The sequence below is a fragment of the Mobula hypostoma genome, chromosome 14, assembly GCF_963921235.1.
Source record: "Mobula hypostoma chromosome 14, sMobHyp1.1, whole genome shotgun sequence".
Taxonomy (NCBI): Eukaryota; Metazoa; Chordata; class Chondrichthyes; order Myliobatiformes; family Myliobatidae; genus Mobula; species Mobula hypostoma.
Genome location: NC_086110.1, coordinates 18,851,631 through 18,878,280, shown reverse-complemented (window position 1 = coordinate 18,878,280; position 26,650 = coordinate 18,851,631). Strand labels below are relative to the sequence as shown.

The window sequence follows — 26,650 nt, the reverse complement described above, 5'->3', positions numbered from 1 at the left end:
TTTGGTGGCAAACATAGGAAAACAGATTATTATCTGAATGGTGGCCGATTAGGAAAAGGGGAGGTGCAACGAGACCTGGGTGTCATTATACACCAGTCATTGAAAGTGGGCATGCAGGTACAGCAGGCGGTGAAAAAGGCGAACGGTATGCTGGCATTTATAGCGAGAGGATTCGAGTACAGGAGCAGGGAGGTACTACTGCAGTTGTACAAGGCCTTGGTGAGACCACACCTGGAGTATTGTGTGCAGTTTTGGTCCCCTAATCTGAGGAAAGACATCTTTGCCATAGAGGGAGTACAAAGAAGGTTCACCAGATTGATTCCTGGGATGGCAGGTCTTTCATATGAAGAAAGACTGGATGAACTGGGCTTGTACTCGTTGGAATTTAGAAGATTGAGGGGGGATCTGATTGAAACGTATAAGATCCTAAAGGGATTGGACAGGCTAGATGCGGGAAGATTGTTCCCGATGTTGGGGAGGTCCAGAACGAGGGGTCACAGTTTGAGGATAGAGGGGAAGCCTTTTAGGACCGAGATTAGGAAAAACTTCTTCACACAGAGAGTGGTGAATCTGTGGAATTCTCTGCCACAGCAAACTGTTGAGGCCGGTTCATTAGCTATGTTTAAAAGGAAGTTAGATATGGCCCTTGTGGCTACAGGGGTCAGGGGGTATGGAGGGAAGGCTGGGTTCTGAGTTGGATGATCAGCCATGATCATAATAAATGGCGGTGCAGGCTCGAAGGGCCGAATGGCCTACTCCTGCACCTATTTTCTATGTTTCTATGTTTCTAAAAAGGCAGGAGCCTAGAAGAACGGTGTTACTTTTGTTTTTACTGTAAGCGAGGCGCACGCATATGATGTGGTGGCATAAATACAAATGCCATTCATGTACTTCTTACATATAACCCATATTGAAATACATAACAAACAAAGAATGCTAACCAAAGAATATATTCACAATATTACTCAAATATTACTAAAATATTAAATGCACACCACTTCTTGTGTGAAGAATTTTATAACATCAGTCCTAAATGTCCTTTTATTCATTTGATCCTTTGCTTTCTCACCTGCTGCTGAGATTATGTTTGAATTGATTTCCTTCCTTGAATCAATTTCCAAGATCCACAAAATACTGCATGAACCGTAATGCAAGACAGGCTTTTCACTGTGCCTTGGTACATGCAACAATAGTAAACCAATTCCAAATTCCAATTGCAAAATTACCACGGATGTTGAAAACGTAAGAACAGAAAATGTTGGCAAGGCAGTTCTGTGCAATGTTTTGTGTCAATGGCCTTTCAGCAGAACAGAAGAGAGCTTAAAAGGTTGATGGATCCCTAACCTGAAACACTGTTTCTGCCCCCATTATTTTCTTTATTTTTATTTAGAGATACAGTGCAGAACAGACCCTTCCGCCCTAACGAGCTGCACCACCCAGCAATCCACCTCTTTAACCCTAGCCGATTCACAGGACAATTTACAATGACCAGTTAACCTACTAACTGGTATGTCTGTGGAAAGAAAGCAGAGCACCCGGAGGAAACCCAATGGGGGGAGATACAAATGCCTTATAGACAGCGTTGGAATTGAACTCTGAACTCCAACGTCCCGAGCTGCAGTAGCGTCATGCTAACTGTGGTGTGCATGCGGAGTTAAATGATAAGAGCCATACAACATACCACTCCTATAGCCCACCAAGTCAGTGCCGACCAGTGACATCTCATTTATACTCTTCCTACAATTACATCATGTTTATTGCTCATAATAAGGGGCCTTATACAATGGCACGTTAAGCTACCCATCTGCATTTCTTTGGGATGTGGGAGGAAATGGGAATACCTGGAAGATACCCACATAGTCACACAGGAAACGTACAAACTCCACAGAGACAGCACTGGAGGCCAGGACTGAATCTGAGTCCCTGGCACTGTGAAGTAATGTCTCAAATGGCTGTGACACGGCACCACCCTAACTCTTAGATTTCCAATAGAGAGTAGATGCCAGCATCTTCTGTTGACGGCTAGCACAGATCATCATTGCTGCTGTACGTCAAGGCAAGGGAGCCCACGTCACCTCATAACTGAATCCAATGATGTCACAACTCATCCGCCTGACCCCAGCACGTGGGCGCCGCACGCTCTCCCATTGCTCCAGAGCATGTGGTGTGCACAATGGGCTGACTTCACTCAAAATCAGTATCGTATACAGTTGTGTTAACTTGCAGTACTTTTTAAAAAAAATCACCACCTCTCTATCACGATGGCAAAATATCTCTTAAATTTAAAAGAATAATGCAAAATATTTCAAAGACTTGAGGAAGGCTTTAGGCCTAACAAGAGACAGAAAGATTAAAAGGATTGTCAAAAAGACAGTGTATTCAGACATGAGACGTCAACATAACTTTATGTAATTAATTTCTTTTCATAATGGATCTAAAATTTAATTGTATCTGTGGAAAGTGGGAAGTTTAGCAGTGTCTAATTATAGTTTACTCGTATTCTACAAGCATTTTGTTCAGCTTTACCTACAGTTTGCTTGTTACAGATGTTCATTTGATGTGCAGTTCGTCCCACATATAATGAATCTTAAACAAAGATCAAGGCTGCTTTTATGTTAAATTTCCCTGGCCATTTCGAGAAAGAAAACATTTATGTCTTCAGCTGCAAACAGTATTATTTATTTTGGTTTACATAGTTCAATGGAATCCAATTAAAAGGATTTGCTTGAAGCATCTGAATTTTATTAATGAGTAATTTTAGCTAGACAGGGCATTTAAATTTATATAATGAAACGGATGAATATATTTCTGCAATGTTTCTTCTGATGAAAATTATCTCGCGGACAGGGTTGCCAAGATTGGCAGTGAGCGTTGGGTTGTTTCTAAGAACACGGGCAGCTCTGCTCATTTGATCCACACTTGCTATTAACCCTTTGCAGTCTGGAGTAGATAATGAAAATAGGTCAGCTGCTAGCATGAATGGCTGGTTGTTCACTGAACCACAGTCCCTCTGCATCCTGACCCGTTTTCCCATCTACCTGCTAGCCCTCATCCTCCAGCTCACTCCTCCTTTCCCTATCCCCTCTATTCAACCCTCCACTCCCTCATCCTACTGCTCACCCCTCCTCTCCCTCACCCAATCTCCGACATAAGAGGCACTTGTATCTCCCTGATGTATCCACACCAGCAGTATATTCCACACTCACATCACTCTCTGCATAATAAAGCTTATCTGTATATTTCCCTCCCATCACCTTAAAATTATGTCTTCTCATAACTGACATTTCCATCCTGGGTAAAAGGTGCTGGCTGTGTACTCTTGTGCCTCCTATTATCTTATACACCTTCTTCACAACAAGGGGTGAAGCCCTATCTCACTCAACCTCTCCTCATAAGATATGTTTTCTAATCCAGACAGTACTCTAGTAAACCTCTTTGCATCCTCTCTTGAGGTTCCACATCCTTCCTATAAGAGGAGAACACAACACTGCAGATGTGGTCTGTGCACCAGAATTCAGAGAACTGCAACATCACATCGTGGCTCTTGAACCTAGTCTGCTGACAGACCATCACACCTTACCCCTTCTTGATTACCCTATCAACTTCAAACCATGATTCCTTCTCCCTACCATCCTCTCCCTGCCTCGGTGAGCCAAATCCCACGCAAGTGCTCCCTAAACAATCTGCACATTTCCATTGTACAACTCCGAGTATATCTGTCCCCAATTTATGCTCCCAAGTTTCTGCCTAGTAAAATCATAATTGCCACTCCCCCAACTAAGTACTTTTCTGTTTTGTCTTCTCCTATCCCTGTACAAGACTATGCTAAAGGTGAGGGAGCTGTGCTCAGTGTTTCCCGAAAGATCTGTCATCTGACCAGTTTTATTGCCTTGTAGGAGAGCCAATATGACCTCTCCTCCAGTTGGCCTGTCCACATATCATGCCAAGAGTCTTTTCTGGACACACCTGACAAATTCTGCCCCATCAAAGTCTTCTGCACTTAGGAGTTGCCAACCAATATTCGGGAAGTTGAAGTCATCCAGGACAACACCCTGTTATTTTTGTACCTTTCCGAAATCTGTTCAGACCTCCCAATCTGATCCTCAGTGTCCCTGTTGCTATGGGGATGGGTGGGGGGAGGTCTATAATCTCAAAAGAATGACTGCTCCCTTCCTGTTTCTAACTTCCACCCACACATGCTCAGTAGCCAATCCTTCCGTAATGTCCTTCCATTCTGTAGCTCTGATATGAGCAGTGCCACTCTCCCACCTCTTACCTCCTTCCCAGAACATCCAACAGCCATTCCTTCCCTTGAGGCAGTCATCTCTTATCCTTACTGGCTTGTGGCACTGGCAGTAATCCAGAAATTACTACCTTTCAGGTTTTTTGTTAGCTTCCTACCTAGCTCTCTCAGGAGGTGGAGTGGAGATATGTCTCTACCAAAGGAAGTGTACGACACTTCTTCCCTATGCTAGCCTGCAGGTCACCCTTGGACAAGGTGCTTAGCCCCCAGGACAGGGTCACGTGAAACCATGGGAACAATGATGGATGGTCGTATGAGCAGCTAGTGCATATCACAAGTCATGCTTATGTGACCATTGACGCCAGGCAGACTATCTCTGGAGAGTATTGATAGGGTCACCTGTCTTGTGTATAGATACCATTTCTATTGAAAAATTTGCCAAGAACCATAATGGTCCATGATCGCCCATGTCATACACATAATGAACAAACCTCACTCTCTATATTCACTCTTCAGGGTCACATCCCTTTTCCTACCTACGTCATGGGTACCAATGTGTACCCCAGCTTCTGGCTGCTCTCCGTCTCCCTTTAGAGGGCTGTGGATCCAATCCAAGACATCCTTGACCCTGACATATACCATCAATTCCAGCTAAACATTTACCTCTTCACACTTCATGAAAAACAATATCCAAATAAAGCTTAGGCAACAAGGAAAGTTACAAGGATATCGATTTTATAGGAAATTGAACAAGCTTAACAATTGCCCAATTAATTGGGCTGAAATTCAGCCCTTACTCGTGCTAAGTTCATTGACCTCTTTCAACAGTGGGTCTTGTTCACAGGTCAATAGCAAGAGAGTGAGTGTTCAACAGGGTGACAGTATGGGCAGACAGTGGGGATAAATACTTGTTGAGATGTGTATTTAATTGTTCTCAGAAACTGTTGTCCCTTACTATATTCCTTGTACTCATTAGACCATCCCTTCAAAACAATACATGGAAAATGGGTCTGGTTGTTTTTACTGCGATTCTTTGATTTGTGACTGAATAAACAGTAATTTCCATTCCTAATGTAACTTTGGCATTCTCCTACTGCCTACCTGGGACTTCCCTTCATTCCTGTCAGACACAAACAAATTCTTTCAAAAAGACTTAAGTAGAACTTGTAAGTGGCCAGTGAAGCTCTGGTGTAGTTTGGGTGTGAACATGTTTTCTGTACTTTCCAGACCTCACCCACTCATAGTATAACTGGAGCCTGGACGTGAAGTTGGGACCTGACCTGACCTGACATCAGAGAAATGAAAGGGCCACTTCCACATGATCGAGTTGATTTCCTGGCTTTAACTGGAACCTAGTTCATTCTGGGCATGTTTTCATCAGCTAAACATCCTCCAGGATGAACAAGATGCAGTCTAGGCCTTGAGCTGGTTTGGTCCCCATTTTGTTTATAGTAACCCAGCGGATTATCGGCACCCAGTTGCCCACCATTGAGAACATCTAGCATAAACGCTGCCTGGGCAGGGCGAAAAGCATTATCAGGGATGCATCTCACCCTAACCATGGACTTTTTACTCTCCTCCCATCCAGTAGGTGCTACAGGAGTCTCCGCTCCCGCTCCAGCAGGCACAGGAAGAGCTTCTTCCCTGAGGCTGTGACCCTGCTGAACCTCACATCACAGCGCTAAGCAATATTGCATCCATATTGTACTGTCTCAGTACTTTTATATTTGTGTGCTGTAGCACTTACTATTTATTCGCAGTTATTTTGTAAATAACACTATTCTTTGCATTTCTGGTTAGATGCTAACTGCATTTCATTGGCTTTTTATCTGTACTCGGCACAATGTCAATAAAGTTGGATCTAATCTAATCTAATATTGCAGCAGGTGTTGGGACGCAGCAAGTGGAGGGGCTGTTGAGGACTGATCGTCACTTCAGTGCTCTCATCATGTGACTGTTGGTCTGCTACACTCCACTCACATAGCCCAGGGATGAATCAGCCATTGCTGAGCATTCTGCTAATCATATTTCCCATTAATAAGAATCCATCTTTCTGGAAGCCTGGAGGACACAGCAGGAAGCTTTCTTCACCATAAAATAAGTCCATTCAGCCCACTTCATCCATGCCAGCTTCTAGTAGAACAATCCTGTTCCTGAAGTTTGTACCCATTGCCGTGCAAATGATATTTCCCATGAAGGGACTATCCAGTTTCTTTTTGAAGGCCTTGATGGACTTATTATGCCTCCCTTACAGGGAGTGAATCCCAGATCATCACCATTCTCTGCATTAGTGTTGTTCCTCACGTCCCTCTACACCTTTCACCCATCACCGCAAATCTGCATCCCCAGTACTTGCTAATGGGAACAGCTTCTTTATTCTCAATAAACCTGCCATGACCTTGCACACTTCCTCAGAGGCAAAGAGAAGAGCCTCAGTTTCTAATATTGTAACTAGAGTCATTCCATTAATTCTTCTTCTGCACTTTTACTGGACCTTCACAAATTTACTAAACGGTAACTAACACTCAACACATTGATCCAGTGGTTCTCACAAATCCAGAATGGAAGCAAGTCAGCCTTGATCGTGTGTGGCTGTTTCAGAGAAAGCGTGCGGTTGTAAGAACTTTAGCAGGCACTAAGGTGCTTGACAAGCCTCATGCCCTGCCGACTTTCAAGACTTACACATAGGTTGCTCTGGTCCTCATTCTTTCTGCTCAAATGTTAAAACTTCATTACTGTATCAAAATTTAATTGAAAATCTAGCAAGAACTTCCCTTAGTTGAGGCTTGTATGTTTACATTACACATGGTCAGACAATTCTTCCCAGAATAAAGAGGATACCTTCTTCAGACAACACAGGTTTAGGATAGGCTAGTATGGAAAATGAGCAAATTTGCAATTATGATTTTTTACGCACATTGTTAAACAGAATGCACATGCTCTTAATATTTCCTTTCTTTTCTCAGAGTAAAATTGCACAGAAACAGACCCTTCAGCCCTTTGTATCCTTGCCAGTGGGCAGATACTCAACTTCAAACTAGGACAAACATTGGGAGGGCAGACCAGGGTAGGCCTTATAGGATGAATAGTAGGGCACTGAGGAGTACAGTAGGACAGAGGGATCTGGGAACACATATTCACAATTCATTGGAAGTAGCATCACAGGTTGATAGACTCATGGAGAGACCTTTTGGCACATTGACCATCATAAATCAAAGTACTGAGTACAGGATTTTAGATGTTGAAGTTGTATAAGATGTTGGTCTGGCCTAATTTGAAGTATTGTGCGCAGTTCATCAATAAGATTGAAAGCGTGCAAAGAAAATCTACAAGGATGTTGCCAGGGCTTGAGGAACTGAGTTATAGGGAATGATTGAATAGGTTAGAACTTTTATTCCCTGGAGCATAGGAGAATGAGGGGAGATTTGATAGAGACATACAAAATTATGAGTGGTACACAGAGGGTAAATGCAAGCAGGCTTTTTCCACTGAGGTTGGGTGAGACTACAACTAGAGGTCATGGGTTAAGGGTGTGAGGTGAAATGATTAAGGGGAATATGAGAGGAATCTTCTTCACTCAGAGGGCGATGAAAGTGTGGAACAAGCTGCAGTGGAAATGGTGGATACAGGTTCAATTTCAACATTTAAGAGAAATTTTGATAAATTCATGGATGGCAGGGGTATGAAGATCTGTGGTCTGGGTGCAGTTTAATGGGAAAAGGCAGAATGATAGTTTGGCATGGACTAGGTGGGACAAAGAGTCTGTTTCTTTTCTGTAGTATTCCATGACTACACTCAATCTATCTTCCTGTGTTTACCCTATAGCCTGCTATGCCATAGCACTTCAAGAATATCTGCCTCTACCTGTCCCTCAGGAATGGAGTCCAAATTTCATCCAGCCTCCAGCATCATATAATTCTTACTCAGGTTCTTCACACGCACCCCCTCCCCCACCCGCCAACCTTGTACCTCTTAAATTAAACCTATTTCCTCATATATCTGTATGAAAGAGAAATGTCTCTCGCTGTCTTACTATCTATTGCACGTCCCTCACGATCTTGTTCAAAGGTACATTTAATGTCAGAGATATGTATACAATATACAACCTGAAATGCTTTTTCTGCGCAAACATCCATGAAAACAGCGAAGTGCCCCAAGGACTGAACAACAGTTAAATATTAGAACCCCAAAGTCCACCCCCCCAGTTCCCCTCCCTCCCACATGTAAGTGGCAACAAGCAACAATCCCCCCTCCTCCCACCAGCAAAAAAAAGCATCGGTACCCACCACCGAGCACTCAAGTGCGAGCAAAGCAACAGCAAAGACACAAACTTGCAGTTACCCCAAAGGCTTTGTGTTTCACCCAGTATTTGACATACCACAGGCTCTCTCTCTCCCTAATAAGGGAGAAAGGAGGTGTCTGCGTTTTCCTTGTATACCTCAGTCATGACCCTCCTCCCCCTCCCATTGGATTAAGGAAGACACACCTAGCAGCGTTCATTTAACTTTTCACATAGTTCCAATTCCACAATGCCTAGTTATAGCAGGTCATCCAAGGACCTGGAGTCATCATTTCCCATTCCATGCAAACACAATTCAGATAGGATGAAACTCTGTTTTCAAAAGTTAATTGGCGTTGGCTTCTTGCCATCACAGCAGTGAACCACGCTAATATCTAACAGTAGCTCCACTCGCTCCCTTCTGATTGTCCCAAGTATGTTCTCTTTCTGAACAGTCCCTCTTTAAATTAACTGCGGCATAAATGGTCTGGAGTCTCAGTGTGTCACTTGATCACACAATAGATTGAAATGAAGGAAGGATGCACAAATCATGATATTGTTCATCCGGAAAGGACAGTCTGTTCTTCACCCAACCACCCCAGATGATTGCTCAGTAACTGCTTAGCAAGAAAACTGTCCTGAGTGTCAATTACTCACTCAAATAACTTTGTGGAAGTTGCCTTCAGCAATTTGACTCTGAGGCCCCTTGTTCTTCAGACACAGCTTCTCACCGTGTTGTCGCCATCCCGCTTGGGTTTCCTACAGTGCCATTTGCTTTCCAGAGGCCAGTTTTTTATGGGGGGGTATTGTATTGGAAATGTGTTTTGGGTGGTGTATGCAAAACACAGCCATTTTGCATTTGTGGGGCTTGACTCTGACAATGGAATCCAGATTCTGCGAGGGGTTTTTTTTTCCCTCAGCAATTACTCTCCAAGTTTCAATAGCGGGATGAAGGGTGGTTGCATGTAGGAGTCCCACTGCAGAGCAAAAGCACAATTCCCAGGCTGATTCTGCCCAAGACATCCGCAAGGAGTGGTGCCTTAGGAAGGCAGTGTTCATTATTAAGGACCCCCAGCACCCACTAGACATGCCCTCTTCACACTTGCCATCGGGAAGGAGGTGCAGAAGCCTGAAGGCATACGCTCAGCGATTCAGAAACAGCTTCTTCCCCTCTGCCATCCGATTCCTAAATGGACATTGAGCCCTTGAGTACTACCTCACTCCATATTTTAACTGAACTATTCAGAAATCAAAGGGCAGAGGGGAAGAATCTGTTTCTGAATCATTGAATGTGTGCCTTCAGGCTCCTGTACCTCCTACCTGATGGTAACAATGAGAAGAGAGCATGTTCTGGGTGGCGAGTATCCTTAATTGTCGCTGCCTTTTTGAGTCATCGCTCCTTGAAGATGTCTTGGATTCTACGGAGTCTGGTGCCCATAATGGAGCTGACTAAGTTTACAACTCTCTGCAGCTTACTTCGATCCTGTGCAGTAGTCCCCTGTTTTCCATGCCAGATGGTGATGCAGCCAGTTAGAATGCATTCCATGGTACTTCTGTAGCAATCTTTGAGTGTTTGAGGTGACATCCCAAATATCCTCCAACTTCTAATGAACTGTAGCCACTGTCTTGCTTTTTTTAAAGCTGCATCAATATGTTGCATCCAGGTTCAGTCCTCAGAGATGCTGACACCCAGGAACCTGAAATTGCTCACTCTCTCCATTTCTGATCCCTCTATGAGTTGTGGTGTGTGTTCCCTCATCTTACCCTCCCTGCAGTCCACAATCAGCTTTTTGGTCTTACTGACATTGAGTGCAATGTTGATGCTGGGACACCACTCAACGAGCTGGTATGTCTCACTCTTGTGCACCCTCTCATCTCCATCTGAGATTCTGCCAACAATGGGTGCATCATCAGCAAATTAGTAGATGGCAATTGAGCTGTTCCTAGCCACAAAGTCTTGGGTGTAGGGTAGAACAGTGGGCTAAGCACACATCCCCGAGGTGCGCCAGTGTTGAACGTCAACAAGGTGGAGATGTTATTTCCAATCCGCACACTTTGTGGTCTTTTGGTTCAGGAGTCAAGGATCCAGTTGCAGAGAGAGGTACAGAGGCCCAGGTTCTGGAGCTTTTCTATCGGAACAGTAGGAGTGATGCTGTTAAACACTGAGCTGTAGTCAATAAACAGCATCCTGACATAGGTATTTGGTATTGTCTAGGTGATTCATTCTCTAGGTTTATTTATTGTACATTTGTCCATGATTTTTTTTTTTGGTTGTGTGGCATTTCACATCCACCAAGTCACAGTATTTGGTATTTATAGAGTCAGCGATATACATTATGGAATAGAACTATCCTCCCCACCACATCCTCCCACAGTCCAAAGACATACCAATTAGTGCACTAGTTGGTTATTGTAAATCGTCCCGTGATTAGGCTAGTGTTAAATAGGTGGGTTGCTGGGCAGTGTAGCTCGGTGGGCCAGAAAGGCATGTTCCACACTGTATCTCTAAATAAAATAAAATAAGCAAACCATGTGGTACTTGGGTGCCTTGCCTAAAGTCAGACTACACCTGTATTTTCAAACTCCCATGAGACTCTTTGAATTAGTTTAATGCCTTGAAGCTACAAAACATAACACCAGCGAAGCAGGTTCAACTCCACTGCGCTCTGTAAGGAGTTTGTACTTTCACCCCGTGACCCCATGGGTTTGTTTCAGGAGCTCCGTTTCCTCCCACATCCCAAATTTGGATGGCTTAGTAGGTTAGTTAGTCAAGTGGGCAGCGCAGGCTCAGCGGGCCGGAAGGGCCTGTATCTCTAAGTAGATAAATTACCATAGCAACATGCACAAACTGCTGGCGGAGATCAGCAGGTCAGGTAGCATCTATGGAAATGAATAAATAGTCAACGTTTCAGGCCAAGACCCTTCTTCAGGACAGAGAAGGGAGGGGGAAGATGCCAGAATAAAAAGGTGGGGGGGGGGAGGGGAAGGAGGCTAGCTAGAAGGTGACAGGTGAAGCCAGGTAGATGGGAAAGGTCAAGGGCCGGAGAACAAGGAACCGGATAGGAGAGGAAAGTGGACCGTAGTAGAAAGGGAAGGAGGAGGAGACACAGGGGGAAGTGATAGGTGAGAAGAGAAAAAAGCTCAAAGTGGGGGGGGGATTTTTTTTTCACCAGGAGAAATCGATATTCATGCCATCAGGTTGGAGGCTACCCAGATGAAATGTGAGGTGGTGGGGTGGCCTCATCCTGGCACAAGAGGAGGCCATGGACCGACATGTTGAAACGGGAATGGGAATCGGAATTTAAATGTTTGGCCACTTATTCTTTGGGTGAAGAAGGTCCCCCTCATATTACTTCTGGATCTCTTCCCTCCTTTCCTAAAGGTAGTCCTCTTGTCTACCCTTGTTGTGGGTAAAATTTCTTGCTATTGACACTTTGTCCACATCCGCTATGATTTTATGAAGGTGCTGTGGTACTGCTTTGGCTGATAGTAAACCAGAAGGCTTCGGCATATAGATTTCTAGTCACTACAGACAGCAAATAATCCAGGAAATGAGCTAACAAACCTGTTGTAGCTTGTAACAAGACAATAGGCAGGACTGTAGTATTATTAATATTGTCTTCCTCTGCCAAAGTGCCAGGTCAGACTAATTGGGTAGAAAAGCGAGATTCAATATTAAAGCTGCCAATAACAATGTGGTTTGAATGGAGTGGCCCTCTTGTGTCATATTAACTGAAATGGATATTATTCTCGGATATTGCTTGTACATTTAATGTTTAATCTATGGAATATTACTTCAGAATTTGCTATGCCATAAAAAATAAACTAACAAATTAAGCTAGGAGAGACTTTCTGTGATTTTAATACTGCACTCTAACACTGCCTCAACAATTTATTGAATGGATAGATCCTAATGTGTAAGATCTTAATAGACCATCCTTGAGTTCCTTTGCATAACTATTGGTACCAGTGGTTTCAAACTCTTAGCTGTGGAAATCCTTTCGTAAACATTACTGCTGTTCTGAGGCCAGATGGGCTCCCCCTCAGATGCCTCATCTTGCTTACCCCTTGAACAGGATCCCACTAAGGAGCATCAGGCAACCATCTTCTGCACCAACACCTCTGCAGATCTTCCTTCCACTGCCACCAACCTCATAGTTCCCGTACTCTGCTACCCCGTTACTATCTCCTACCCAAGTTAGATTCACAAATCTAACTGCCCCAGTAGACCTATCGCATCTGCCTGCTCCTGCTGCACTGGATAGAACTCATGTCCGCATATCCCGACTCCATTTTGTTGGCCTTGGTTCAGTCCCTTCCCACCTACATCTCTAACTCTTCACACGCTCTCCATCATTTCAATAGCTTGCAGTTTCTCAGCCTTGATGACCTTCTTTCCACCCTAGATTCCTCAACATTACCTTACCCCATCAGGAAGGCCTCAGAGCTCTCCACTTCTTTCCTAACAACAGAGCTAGCCAGTTCTCCTCCTCCATCTGGAAGAGCTGGTACAGAACCCTCAACAACATCTCTTTTGTCTGCTACTTGGAACGGTCTTACCCCTCCTCTTTTCCTCGCCTGCCCATCACCTCTTTCTGGTGCAACCCCCCACCCCCAACCTTCCCTTTCTCCCCTGGTCTGCTCTCCTCACCTATCAGATTCCTAATTCTTCAGCTCTTCACCTCTTCCTCCTACCAACAGCCCAGATCTCCAGGTGGCCACCCATTTCAATTCCATTTCCCATTACCACATATTGACATATCTGACCATGGCCTTCCCCACCTCCTCTACTGCCACTATGATGCCAGACCCAGATAGGAGGAACAACTCCTCATTATCCGACTTTGTAGTGTCCAACAATGGCATCAACTTCAATTTCTTTAACCTCCAGAAACCACTCCTCTCTGATGTCCTGGCCTCGCCCATTTTGTTTTCCCTCATTCCTGTAACCATTTCACCCTTTCCCTTCTCCTCCCGTGCCCTCACAGGCTGCAATCATCTCCTTCTGGTTCCCCGCCTCCTTCCCTTTATTCAATGGTCTACTGTCCTCTCCTATCAAATTCCTCTCTTCTTCAGACCTTTGCTTCTTTCACCTATCACCTCGCAGATTCTCACATTATCCCAATCTCACCTATTACCTGCAAGCTTGACTTCCTGCTATCTAATTCTGGCTTCTGCTCCCTTCCTGCCCGGTCCTAATGAAGCATCTTGGCCAGAAACATCAACTGTTTATTTTCCCCCACAGGTGCTGCCTGAGATCCGCTGTTCCTCCAGCGTTTTGTGTGTGTTGCTCTAGAGTTCCAGCATCTGCAGAATCTCTTCTATCTGACTCTTTGTGTTCCCCAAAGCATTTCTACAGAGCTTTAGAAACTAAAAACCTGCAAATACTGGAAACCTGAAAATTTTAAAAAACATAACAATATTCAGTGATTCAAAGTCCAGAACATTAACCCTTTCTGGAGATGCTGTCGGACCTGCCGTTGTTTGCCAGCATTCACTACTTTTACATCCCATGTCTATGTATGTTATGGAATAAAGGGTTTCAGAATGCCCTGACACAATGATAGGCCCTTGAAAACGTGGAGCTTGAGATCGCTTAAGCTGTTGCTTGTAGTAAGCAGGAGATTTAAAAAGCAAAGGGGGACTTGTAATTCCAGTTAAGGCCATCTCCCACGTGCATGCTTTTATTTAATAGATATGTAGTTGTGCACAGACACAACAGGGCTTGTTGGGACTTTCATACAGCTTGACATCATTTGGGGTTATTAGGCACTTGGCAAAGTTTTTCGAGGCACTTGACAAGTTTTTTGAGAAGGCTACCATGAAAGCTGATGTCAACATGGACTTTAGCAAGGCCATTGACAAAGTCCCACTGTGTCCAGAAGGCCCAGTCGCTTGGCTTTCAGCATGATGTAGTAAACTGGATTCAACATTGACGGAGCAGAAGCCGCCAGAGAGGAAGTAGATGTTGTCTCTCTGACTGGAAACCTGTGACTGGTGGTGTGCTGCAGGGATTAGTGCCGGCTCTGTTGTTGCTCGCCAATTATATTAATGATTTGGATGATAATGTGGTAAACTGGATCAGCAAATTTGTGGATGACACCAAGTTTGGAACACAGCGATCAGTGAGGAAGGCTATCAAAGCTTGCCGTGGAATCTGGACCAGCTGGAAAAATGGCTGATGGAATTCAATGCAAACAAGTGTGAGATGTTGCACTTTGGAAAGACAAACTAGGGTAGGACATACACAGTGAATGGTAGGACTGTGATGAGTACAATAGAACAGAGGGATCTGAGAATATAGATCCATAATTCCTTGAAAGTAATGACACAGATTTATAGGGTCATTAATGGAGCTTTTGGCACATTGGACTCCATAACTCAAAGTATTGAATACACAAATTCAGATGTTATAGAAACATAGAAACATAGAAAATAGGTGCAGGAGTAGGCCATTCGGCCCTTCGAGCCTGCACCGCCATTTATTATGATCATGGCTGATCATCCAACTCAGAACCCAGCCTTCCCTCCATACCCCCTGACCCCTGTAGCCACAAGGGCCATATCTAACTTCCTTTTAAACATAGCTAATGAACTGGCCTCAACAGTTTGCTGTGGCAGAGAATTCCACAGATTCACCACTCTCTGTGTGAAGAAGTTTTTCCTAACCTCGGTCCTAAAAGGCTTCCCCTCTATCCTCAAACTGTGACCCCTCGTTCTAGACCTCCCCAACATCGGGAACAATCTTCCTGCATCTAGCCTGTCCAATCCCTTTAGGATCTTATACGTTTCAATCAGATCCCCCCTCAATCTTCTAAATTCCAACGAGTACAAGCCCAGTTCATCCAGTCTTTCTTCATATGAAAGACCTGCCATCCCAGGAATCAATCTGGTGAACCTTCTTTGTACTCCCTCTATGGCAAAGATGTCTTTCCTCAGATTAGGGGACCAAAACTGCACACAATACTCCAGGTGTGGTCTCACCAAGGCCTTGTACAACTGCAGTAGTACCTCCCTGCTCCTGTACTCGAATCCTCTCGCTATAAATGCCAGCATACCGTTCGCCTTTTTCACCGCCTGCTGTACCTGCATGCCCACTTTCAATGACTGGTGTATAATGACACCCAGGTCTCGTTGCACCTCCCCTTTTCCTAATCGGCCACCATTCAGATAATAATCTGTTTTCCTATGTTTGCCACCAAAGTGGATAACTTCACATTTATCCACATTAAATTGCATCTGCCATGAGTTTGCCCACTCACCCAACCTATCCAAGTCACCCTGCATCCTCTTAGCATCCTCCTCACTGCTAACACTGCCACCCAGCTTCGTGTCATCCGCAAACTTGGAGATGCTGCATTTAATTCCCTCATCCAAGTCATTAATATATATTGTAAACAACTGGGGTCCCAGCACTGAGCCTTGCGGTACCCCACTAGTCACCGCCTGCCATTCTGAAAAGGTCCTGTTTATTCCCACTCTTTGCTTCCTGTCTGCTAACCAATTCTCCACCCACACCAATACCTTACCCCCAATACCGTGTGCTTTAAGTTTGCACACTAATCTCCTATGTGGGACCTTGTCAAAAGCCTTTTGAAAATCCAAATATACCACATCCACTGGTTCTCCCCTATCCACTCTACTAGTTACATCCTCAAAAAATTCTATGAGATTCGTCAGACATGATTTTCCTTTCACAAATCCATGCTGACTTTGTCCGATCATTTCACCGCTTTCCAAATGTGCTGTTATCACATCCTTGATAACTGACTCCAGCAGTTTCCCCACCACCGACGTTAGGCTAACCGGCCTATAATTCCCCGGTTTCTCTCTCCCTCCTTTTTTAAAAAGTGGGGTTATGTTGAAGTTGTATAAAATGGTGAGGCTAAATTTGGAGTATTGTGTGCAGCTCTGGTCACCTAACTTCAGGAAAGATATCAATAAGATTGAAAGAGTACAAAGAAAATTTCCAAGGATTTTTTTCAGGACTGGAGGACCCCAGTTGAAGGGACAAGTTGAATAGGCTAGGGCTCATAGAGAAATGAGGGGAAATTTGATAAGGTATGCACCACTGAGGTCAGGTGGGTGAGACTGGTACTAGAGGTCATAAGCTATGGGTGAAAGATGAAATATTTAGGAAAAACCTGAGGGGGAAATTCTTCACTCGGAGGGTGGTGCAAGTGTGCCGCATAAAAGGTAGATACAGGTTTAATTGTAACATTGAACAGAGGTTTGGATAAGTACATGGATGGAAGAGTATAGAGGGCTATGGTCCAGATGGGGATCAATAGGGTTAGCAGAATAAAAGTGTGGCCTGAAGTAGAAGGGCCAAAGGGCCTATATAAGACCATAAAACATAGGAGACTGTTCAACCCATTGAGTCTGCTCCACCATGAGTGATTTATACCCCATTCGCCTGCCTTTACCCCGTAACCTTTGATGCTTTGATTAATCAAGAACCTATCAACCTTCACTTTAAATATACTCAGTGACCTGGCATCCACAGCCGTCTCTGGCAATGAATTCCACAGATTCACTACCCATTGGCTAAATAAAACCCTTCTCATCTCTATTCTAAATGGATGTCTCTCTATTCTGAGGCTGTGCCCTCTGGTTCTTGACTCACCCTCTATAGGAAACATTCTCTCCACATCCACTCTATCTAGGCCTTCCAATATTCAATCAGTTTCAATGAGATCCCTCGTCATTATTACAAACTCCAGAAAATACAAGCCCAGAGCTATTAAAACCTCATTATATGTTAACCCTTTCATTCCTGGAGTGATTCTTGTGAACCTCCTTTGGACCCTCTTTAATGCCATCACATCTTTTCGTAGGTAACAGGCCCAAGACTGCTCACAATACTCTCGTGTAGTCTGACCAATGCCTTTAAACCTTCAGCATTGCATCCTTGCTTTTGTATTCTAGTCCTCTCTTTCTTTTCTTTTTCCAATATTTTTATTAAATTTATTAAATTTCATATACATAAACACAGAATTCATAAGGATACTTATTATAAATCAGAATAAGGTAGTACATAATGCACTATATATAAATCACACTGATACAATCATGGTATCCCATATTCATGATCAATCAAATAAAATAAATTGAATTATGAAATACAATAATATGGTTAATTATATTATTAAAAAAATCTACCCCCACTACCAAGACAAAGCTGGTTGTTTAAAAAAAAACAAAAAAAGGGTACTTTACCATATAGTGTTTTATAATAATAGCCCAGATCTATATTTTGATAACGATAACAATTCAACGATTTTCAAAATCGTTCAGAAAGTGTCCCCATAACGCTTGAAAATCTTGATTAGAATCAGAAATCGAACAACGAATCTTCTCCAAATTTAAACATGACATAACGTCGCATCACCATTGAGCATGTGTGTGTGGCGGGGCGGGGGGCAACCTCCTTCCATTTAAGCAAGATCACTCTCCTAGCCATAAGAGAAATAAAAGCCAGCACCCGCAAATGAGAAGGCTCCAAAATTATAGCTCTTTCCTCAACAATACCAAATAAGGCAGTCAAATGATTGGGCTTAAAATTAACTTTAAAAAGTAAAGAAAAAGTTTGGAATGCATCTTTCCAATATTTTTTCAAGGCTCGAACATGACCAAAACGTATGAATTAATGTAGCCTCTCCATTATTACATCTGTCACAATAAGAAGATATATCTGCAAAAAAACGAGAGAGCTTGTCTTTAGACATATGAGCCCTGTGCTCCGCTTTAAACTGTAGGAGGGAATGACAAGCACAAAATGATGAAGAATTAACCATTTTGAAAATAGCCCTCCAGGCCTCATCAGATAATGAAATCTGTAAATCCTTTTCCCAATCTTTTTAAGTTTTGTCTAAAGGAGCCATTCTCAGTCCCAACAACAGACCATAAATATAAGATATTGAGCCATTATCAAAAGGTTTCAAATTAAAAATTACATCTATTATTTTCTTTTCAGGGCTGGTAGGAAATATATGTAGTTCAGATCTTAAAAAATCACTAACCTCGGGCGGGCTGGTGGCACAATGACATCGGAGCTGGACCTGGGAGCGGAGGTTCCCGGGTTCGAAACCAGTCGGGTCCGCTCCTGAGTACGCTTTCCATCCGTGCCGGGTTGAGTGTCGAGATCACAACTCGATCTCGTAAAATAAAGGGAGAATTACTGCAAAAATGTCTGTGTGACGAGTGGCGCACCACACAATCTCTCTCTCTCTCGATCCACACCTTGTAAAAGCCATGAAAAAGACAACATCACAGATGCATGCACGCAGACGCACAAATTCGCACGCACGTGCACAGGCACAAGCCAAAAGAAATCTCTAATCTCTAGATAGCAAAAAAAGAGGGTATTTGATAAGTTATATTTCACTGAGAGCTGCACAAAAGAAGAAAGATGCCCTCCAACAAACAGATCCTGAAATCGTTTAATCCCCAATCTATCCCATTCTCCAAAAAAACAGATCAGTCGCAGATGGTTTAAAAAAATTAGAAAAAATAGGACTAGAAAGAGAAAATCTCAATAAACCAAAATGTTTTCTAAACTGTAGCCAAATCCTCAAAGTGTGTTTAACTACCAAACTGTCAGTTAATTTATTTAAAGATAGAAGACGAGAGGATCCAAGAAGAGAAATAATAGAAAATTTTGTAACAGAGTTGGCTTCCAAAAAGACCCATATTGGACAGTCCTCACGATTAACATAATATAACCAGAACGTGAGATTTCGTATGTTATCTAGTCCTCTCTAAATGAATGGTAACATTACATTTGCCTTCCTTACCACCAACTCAACCTGCAAGTTAACCTTTTGGGAATCCTGTATAAGGACTTCCAAGTACTTTGCACCTCTGATTTTTTAAATTACGTGCCCATTTAGAAAATAGTCTATGACTTTATTTCTTCTACCAAAGTGCATGACTATACGTTTCCCTACACAATATTCCATCTGCCATTTTTTGCACATTTTCCCAATCCATCTAAGTCCTTCTGCAGACTTCCTACTTCCTCAACACTACCTGCCCCTCCAACTGTCTTCATTTCATCTGCAAGCTTGGCCACAAAGCCATCATCCAAATCATTAACATATAATGTGAAAAGAAGTGGTACCAACACTGACCCCTGCAGAGCAAAACTAGTCTCTGGCTGTCAACCAGAAAAGGCCTCATCTATTCCCCTGCCAGTCAGCCAACTTCTATAAATGCTAGCGTATTTCCTGTAATACCATGGGCTCTTACCTTGTTAAGCTGGCTCATGTGCAGCACTTTATCAAAGGCCTTCTGAAAATCCAGCTCAACACCTGTTGACTCTCCTTTCATGAAACTGCCTGTTATTTCCTCAAAGAACTCCAACAGATTTGTCAGGCAAGATTTCTACTTGAGGAAAGCATGCTGACTATTTCATCACGTGTGTCCAAGTAACCTAAAACCTCATATTTAATAATGGACTCTGTGGTGTATCTAAGGTACGGCAGGTATGGCACGTGCCCTGGGTGCCACTTGAAGGGGGGGGGGGGGCGACACTGAGCAGTTTCTATTAAAGTCAGACAAACCATCCTTGGATAGTGAAAAAAGAATTTTCTTCATATGTATGATCTGTCTTTGATTTTCATGGGTGAGAAGCACGAGGATGGCCTTATTTCAGAGCATTGTGTGAGAAGACCATGAAACGTTTCTTCACGAAGAAGTAGGAGAGTGGAGCTGAAGGACGGAAGAGACAAAAGTTGGAGGCGGAGGAAGCCAAGAAGTTGAGCAAGTTCTTCATGCCCTTCTTTTAAAAGCCCGGAACAAGTAGTTTGACACGTTCGATGGAGTTACCTGCACCTACTACAAGTTTGTTAGAATCCAAAGGTGGATCAAGTACAAATGCATCACAAGCCGAGGAGGAAGTCAAGTCAGATAAATCCGAGTATGATGAGATTAAGAGTGAGGCTGCCACAGAGAACGTGGACATGACAGGAGGGGAAGACAATGGTGGTGGTGGTGATGTTGAGTTTATTGACGATATTTTACCTGACGAGATTGAACCTGACAACACTGAATCTAGAGAACTGGATGGTGTCAAAGAGCCTCGAACTGTCACACCAGAAGTGATTGAACAGCATGACATTGGACTTCTGAAGTTCGACAAGGATACTGGAAAAGCAATTCTGCCTGATGCGTTGAGAACAGAAACAATAAACTGGGTTTGAAGTATTTCCAGAATAGTGAGGGGCCTTTCCTACTAACAAATAACCACTCAATGAACAAAACTTGTTTCAAGAGGAAATTGGGAAATGGTCGTGGTGAGGAAGTGACTCGCTCATGGCTGGTCTATTCCCCTTCCAAAAAGTCTGCATTTTGTATCTGTTGTCTTTTCTATTCCCGGTCAGACCATCAATCCTCATTGGAGCAGGAAAGTCGATTCAACCAGTGGAAAGCACCTGAAAGGATTAGTGTTCATGAAAATGCCAAGAATCATCAGGAATGCTTCACACATTGTAAAGAAATGGAAAGAAATTTAGCTGGAAACAGGAGTTATTGATGCGGTATTTCAGTCACAGATTGAGAAGGAAAAGCAGAAGTGGTATGATATCTTGATGAGAATCCTTCACTGCATAAAATTCCTTGCGACTCAGAACCTGGCTTTGCGAGGACACAGGGAGTCACTTCAGCTAGACGATGACTCCAATGTCGAAAATTTCCTTGACTTACTGAAACTACTAGCCATCTTTGACCCTGTCATAAAAGAACACCTCACTCATTTGGAAAGTCATCCTGGATCCACGTCTTATCTTTCACCGGGTGTCCAGAATGAATTCATCCACATGATGGCATCCACTGTTCACCAGAGTTTACTGAGAAGCATTCGTAAAGTCAAGTTCTATGGTTTCAGTCTCATGTTCAACTCGACTCCTGATCAGGCACACCATGAGCAGATGTCGGAAGTAGTGAGGTATGTGGACGTTGATTTTGAGAGGAAAAAAGTCTGTTTTAGAGAGTCCTTCCTTGGTTTTATCCAGATAAGCCAGGAGGATGACATCTTGAAACAGCTAGAGAAGGACGAAATGGAGCTACAAGATTGTCGATCACAGTGCTATGACAATGCTGCTGTGATGGCTTGACACAGAAGTGGTGTTCATCAAAGAATAAGTGAGAAAAACAACCTGGCAGTGTTTGTGAATTGCGACAATCACTCACTCAACTTGGTGGGTGTACATGCAGCCAAGCAGGATACAATGATGATCACGTGTTTTTCTGTCGTTCAACACAGCACTGGGAAAAAGGTTGTTAAGTCTCACTACACACTGCAACTACTTGTATGCCAACTGCCCATCGTCAACCCTATCACTCTGGTTCTCATCCCCCACCAATTTAGTTTAAACCCTCCCCATCAGCTCCAGGAAACCTGCCTGCAGGGATATTAGTCCTCCTCGGGTTTCTGTGCTGTAACGCTCTATGATATTTATTTGTTCCTTTCATCTCTAGTTTTTCCACTCACACTGTTTCTTATATCTTTCATTAGGGCACCTCTCTCCCATGCAGCTCTGTGTTTCAAGTTTGGTCTGATAGCACTAATGGAATGCGCTGTCTGTCAGAAAAAGGTTTTGAAGTTGTTGATATGTGTCCTCGGGCTGTCGCACCAGTTGTCTCACATATCTAATTGATTCCATCTTGCTGAAACTTTCCACCCTATTCTGTCAAGGGTGCGTGCTTTTGGAGATGCAAGTTAAATATACACGTTAGTTTGGATCCTAAGTATTTCCTGTTCCCACTTCACATATCATCCTCTCCCATGTGCAACTCCCTAACAGCGAGAAAAGGAGACCAGAGCCATATTTCTGTCTCCCTAGACAAAGGCAATTGATTATTTTTATTCACTTAAGGTGATGCAGGCTCCAAAACCAGCATTTATGACACACCCTGAATCGCCATTAAGAAAGTGTAAATCCAGCTATAATCCTTCATCTACTGATCCAATAGCTGAGGCCAGATCGGAAATAAACACTGGAATTCCTTAGCGCTAACATTTCCTTCCCCAACGAAGGGGAAAGAAATGTGAATGGTCATAATGTTGATGTATTTTCCACTTCTACTTTCAACTCCCTTGTACTCATCAATCTAACAAATACAAATGAAGCAGGCCACTCCACTAAATCTGAATTACATATAAACAAGAGGCAAATGGCCAACTAACTTGTAACTACTGTGGTACGAGGAACAATAGCCTCTCAGTACTAAGATGGGTGAAGCAGTTTATAAAGCAGAATCTGATTAACTGGGCAGTTATTCTCTGTAATTAATTCTTTTGATTTTGTTGATGTACATTTCATGCCAAGAAGTGTTATTTGTAACCATTTACGTTTAACCTCATTTCTCAGTGTTTTATAATTTTGCATTGTTATAATTTTCCCTTTCATGTACTTAGTGAAGTATGGTTATTGTGGGAACAAGGAAGCTTTGTTCCGTAACCAAATTAACATCAGTACACAGATGAGTACAACATAGGAACAGGTCCTTTGGCCCACATTGTAGTGTTGAACTAACTAAATTGGTAATCAAATGGATAACTAAACTAATCTCTTCTACCTACACAATGCCCATATCCCTCCATCTTCCTCACGTTCATGTGCCTATCTAAATGTCTCTTAGAAGTCCCTACTGCATCTGCCTCTACCACCACCCCAGGCACCCTCCATTGGCTGTGTAAAGAATTTTTCTCACACTTTTCCTTTGAAATGATCCCCTATCACCCTAAATGCATCCCCTCTGGTATTAAACATTTTCAGCCCTGAGAAAAAGACACTATTGTCTACTCCATCTCTGCCTCACATAATCCCATGAACCTCTTTAGATCTCCCCACAGCCTTCGTCACTCCAGAGAAAACATCCAAGTTTGTCTAGCTCTCTTTATAGCATATGCTCTTTGATCCAGGCAGCATCCTGGTGAACCTCTCTTCAAACCATTTAAAATTCAATTTTATTTACCAGCATTGCACTTGAATAGTTGGGAGAACGGCAAGCAAATGTTTCTCTATTATCAATATAACACTAAAAATTGATTTAAGTTATTAGCTGCCTTAAAATACATAAATGCACTTTTGACCTTGCAGCACATCCTGAACGAGATATCCCCATTTATGGTGCATCTGACCCACAGAGATTTTCCTCTCGTGTACAATTTAATGTTTATCTATTGAAATTTCTTTTGGCTGTTACGGAGGGAGATCTTATTTTCTCTGTTTATTCACAGCAATACTTCATCCTCCTGATTATAACAGACGGTGTTATCAGCGACATGGATGAGACGAGACACGCTATTGTGCAGGCAGCTAAGCTGCCCATGTCGATCATCATCATCGGGGTTGGAAATGCTGACTTTGCTGCAATGGAGTTCCTGGATGGAGACAATAGTGTTTTACGATCATACACTGGGGAAGAAACCACGCGGGATATTGTACAATTTGTACCATTCCGGGAATTTCGAAATGTAAGTCTCTGTATTTATGGTTAACATTATCTGAATGGGAGAAGCAAAGCCTTAAAGCTGCTTTAGAGGAGATAGTTTTCCCAATGCATGTTGACTATCAAATCCAATTCTCTTCCTAGCAACTCTGTGCAGTTCTCTCATCAAAGTCTGTTAAGTGGTAAGTTCTGCTTCGGTCATTGGCCAACGCACCATAATCCACCCACCTTTCAGGATTCCCCATAATCATCAGCAGATTGAGAATCATCTTGTGGCTGGATGAAAGAGAGATCAAACTGTACTTTTACTTTATACTTTATTGTTGCCAAACAATTGACACTAGAACATACAATCATCACAGCGATATTTGAGTAAATCCTTGTCCACAGATCCAGCAGCTGAGACTACACCACCTCAGTGCATGCATGTGTCACGCTGCTCCATAAGACCATAAGATATAAGCAGCAAAATCTGCCCACCATTTTATCATTTTCCTCTCAAACCCATTATCCTGCCTTTTCCCCACAATCTTTGACACCTATCAACTTCCACTTTAAATATACCCAATGACTTGGCCTCCTCATCTCTGCTCTAAAAGGATTCTATTCCATTCTGAGGCTGTGGCCTACACCCCTAATCTCTCCCACTATTGGAAACATCCTCTCCACATCCACACTATCTAGGTCTTTCAATATTAAGTAGGTTTCAATGAGGTCTCCCTCATCCTTCTAAGCTCCAGCGAGTACGGGCCCAGAGCCATCAAACACTCCTTATCCATTAACCCTTTCATTCCCAGGGTCATTCTCATGAGGATGACGATACTCTCAGGAGCAAAATCATCCCCAACCCTTTCCAGTAGCAGTATATCCCGACTTGGATATGGAGTCCACAACTGTGCACGAAGACTCCAAATGTGCTCTGAATAATGCCTTACAAAGCCTCAGCATGACATCCTTGCTTTTATATTCTAGTCCTCTCAAAGTCAATCCTAACATTGCATTTACCTTCCTTACTACTGACTCAACCTGCAAGTTAACCTTTAGGGAATCCTGCACTAGGGCTCCCAAGTCCCTTTGTACCTCTGCTTTCTGAATTTGCTCCCAGTTTAGAAAATAGTCTATGTCTTTATTCCTTGCACCAAAGTACATGTCCATACACTTCCCTACACTGCATTTCATCTGCTACTTCTTTGCCCATTCTCCTAATCCGTTGAAGTCCTTCTGCAGTCTCCCTGCTTCCTCAACTCTACCTGCCCCTACACCTATCTTTTTTCAGTGTACGGGTTACTATTCACTGCCCCTCACAAAGGATGGCCTGCAGCTGACTAACAGATGTTATTGAAAAGTTGTGTCCCTGCCAGCAATTGTGAAATTAGTGAAGGACTATTATAAAGGTAGACCCCTTTACATGAGACAACTTAGTCAGTTATCATCTCCCAGAGTTAAATATACAGTAAATAAGCTATTGGTAAAATATTACAATCATTCCTGCATTATGAAATTCATGTTATTTCTCAGATTTATTCACAACTATCTACATACGAATGAGTCATTTCCTGTAATGCCTGATAGTACGTTGTCCAAATCTCCGACCTCACCATGGTAAATGTCAGTTTAATTGTTGGATGTCTGTTATAGCCCAGTCAGTATAAATTATGGTAATTTGAACAGTCTCATGGCAAAGCATCTTTACACTTGTATTATTGTGTGACAAGTTCAGAATATCATGCTAATGTGGCACAAATGAAGTGCTTTGGTTTCCAGTGATTGTGAGTGCCTTTCCTCTTCTGAGCTGTGTTGCTCTTTGAATGATTATTCAGACACTCCTGTTAATGCTGTTCTCATCCAGAGCTGCCTTCTGCTCGCTTTAGAACAAGCACCAGTCTGGTCCAATTAAGTGCATTCCTAAATTAAGAGCATTGCATTGGAAGCCCAAATTGCCCTCTTCATTTTTGTGTTGGTTCCATTAAGATTACAATGGCTGGCATAATTTGTTATTAAATGCATCCTATCGACTGTGCATTCTCATTAGATTATTGACCATCTGATTGCTTGTTATATTCCATTCAAACAAGTGCAACACGACCAATAATTGAGATTTTCATGGTGAAGTATGTTACCGATTGGGGCAGGAAGGTGGGTAAGTTATTAGGTGGTACGCTTCTTCTGTCATCTTTTTGTCCTGGTACATGGACTCAAAGATTTCAATGCCATGTCTCCACTTTGGTCAGATGTGAGCCATGCATTCAATGAAATGCAGGACCTCAGAAAAAAGTGTCTGTTTCAGAAGCCTGGTGTTGGGCGTGACTTGCCCAACAAGGCTGATTGTGTGTAGAAATATCTTGCTTGAAAGATCATTATTTATCCCTGCCTTATAGATCTCTAAATATTAGGATATTTGTAAATAATATATATCTATAAATAGAGAGCTATATAGACAGGACAGTTTGCACCTGAACTGGAGGGGGAAGTGTAAACTAGGGTTGCAGGGGGATGGGAACCAGAGTGCCAGGGTAGGTAGTGGACTGGTTGTGGAGAAAGATGTTAAACCTACATACAAAGATAGGAATTGAAAGGTCGAGCATGGTGGGAATAATGTTCTCAGTTGCATCTATTTCAATGCAAGGAGTATTGCTGGTAAGGTAAGATAGGCTTAGAGGATGGATCAGCAT

General features: G+C 42.9%; 1 protein-coding gene across 5 annotated transcripts in view; it reads left to right on the top strand.

Moving 5' to 3' along the window:
- The window catches only part of cpne2 (copine II), a 273,889-nt gene that overhangs the window by 228,662 nt on the left and 18,577 nt on the right, over nucleotides 1-26,650 (top strand). For all 5 annotated transcript variants that reach the window (XM_063066745.1, XM_063066743.1, XM_063066741.1 and 2 more), the window contains one exon: nucleotides 23,767-24,003. In XM_063066745.1, the coding sequence (XP_062922815.1) occupies nucleotides 23,767-24,003 (237 nt within the window). The remainder of the gene's footprint in view (nucleotides 1-23,766; nucleotides 24,004-26,650) is intronic.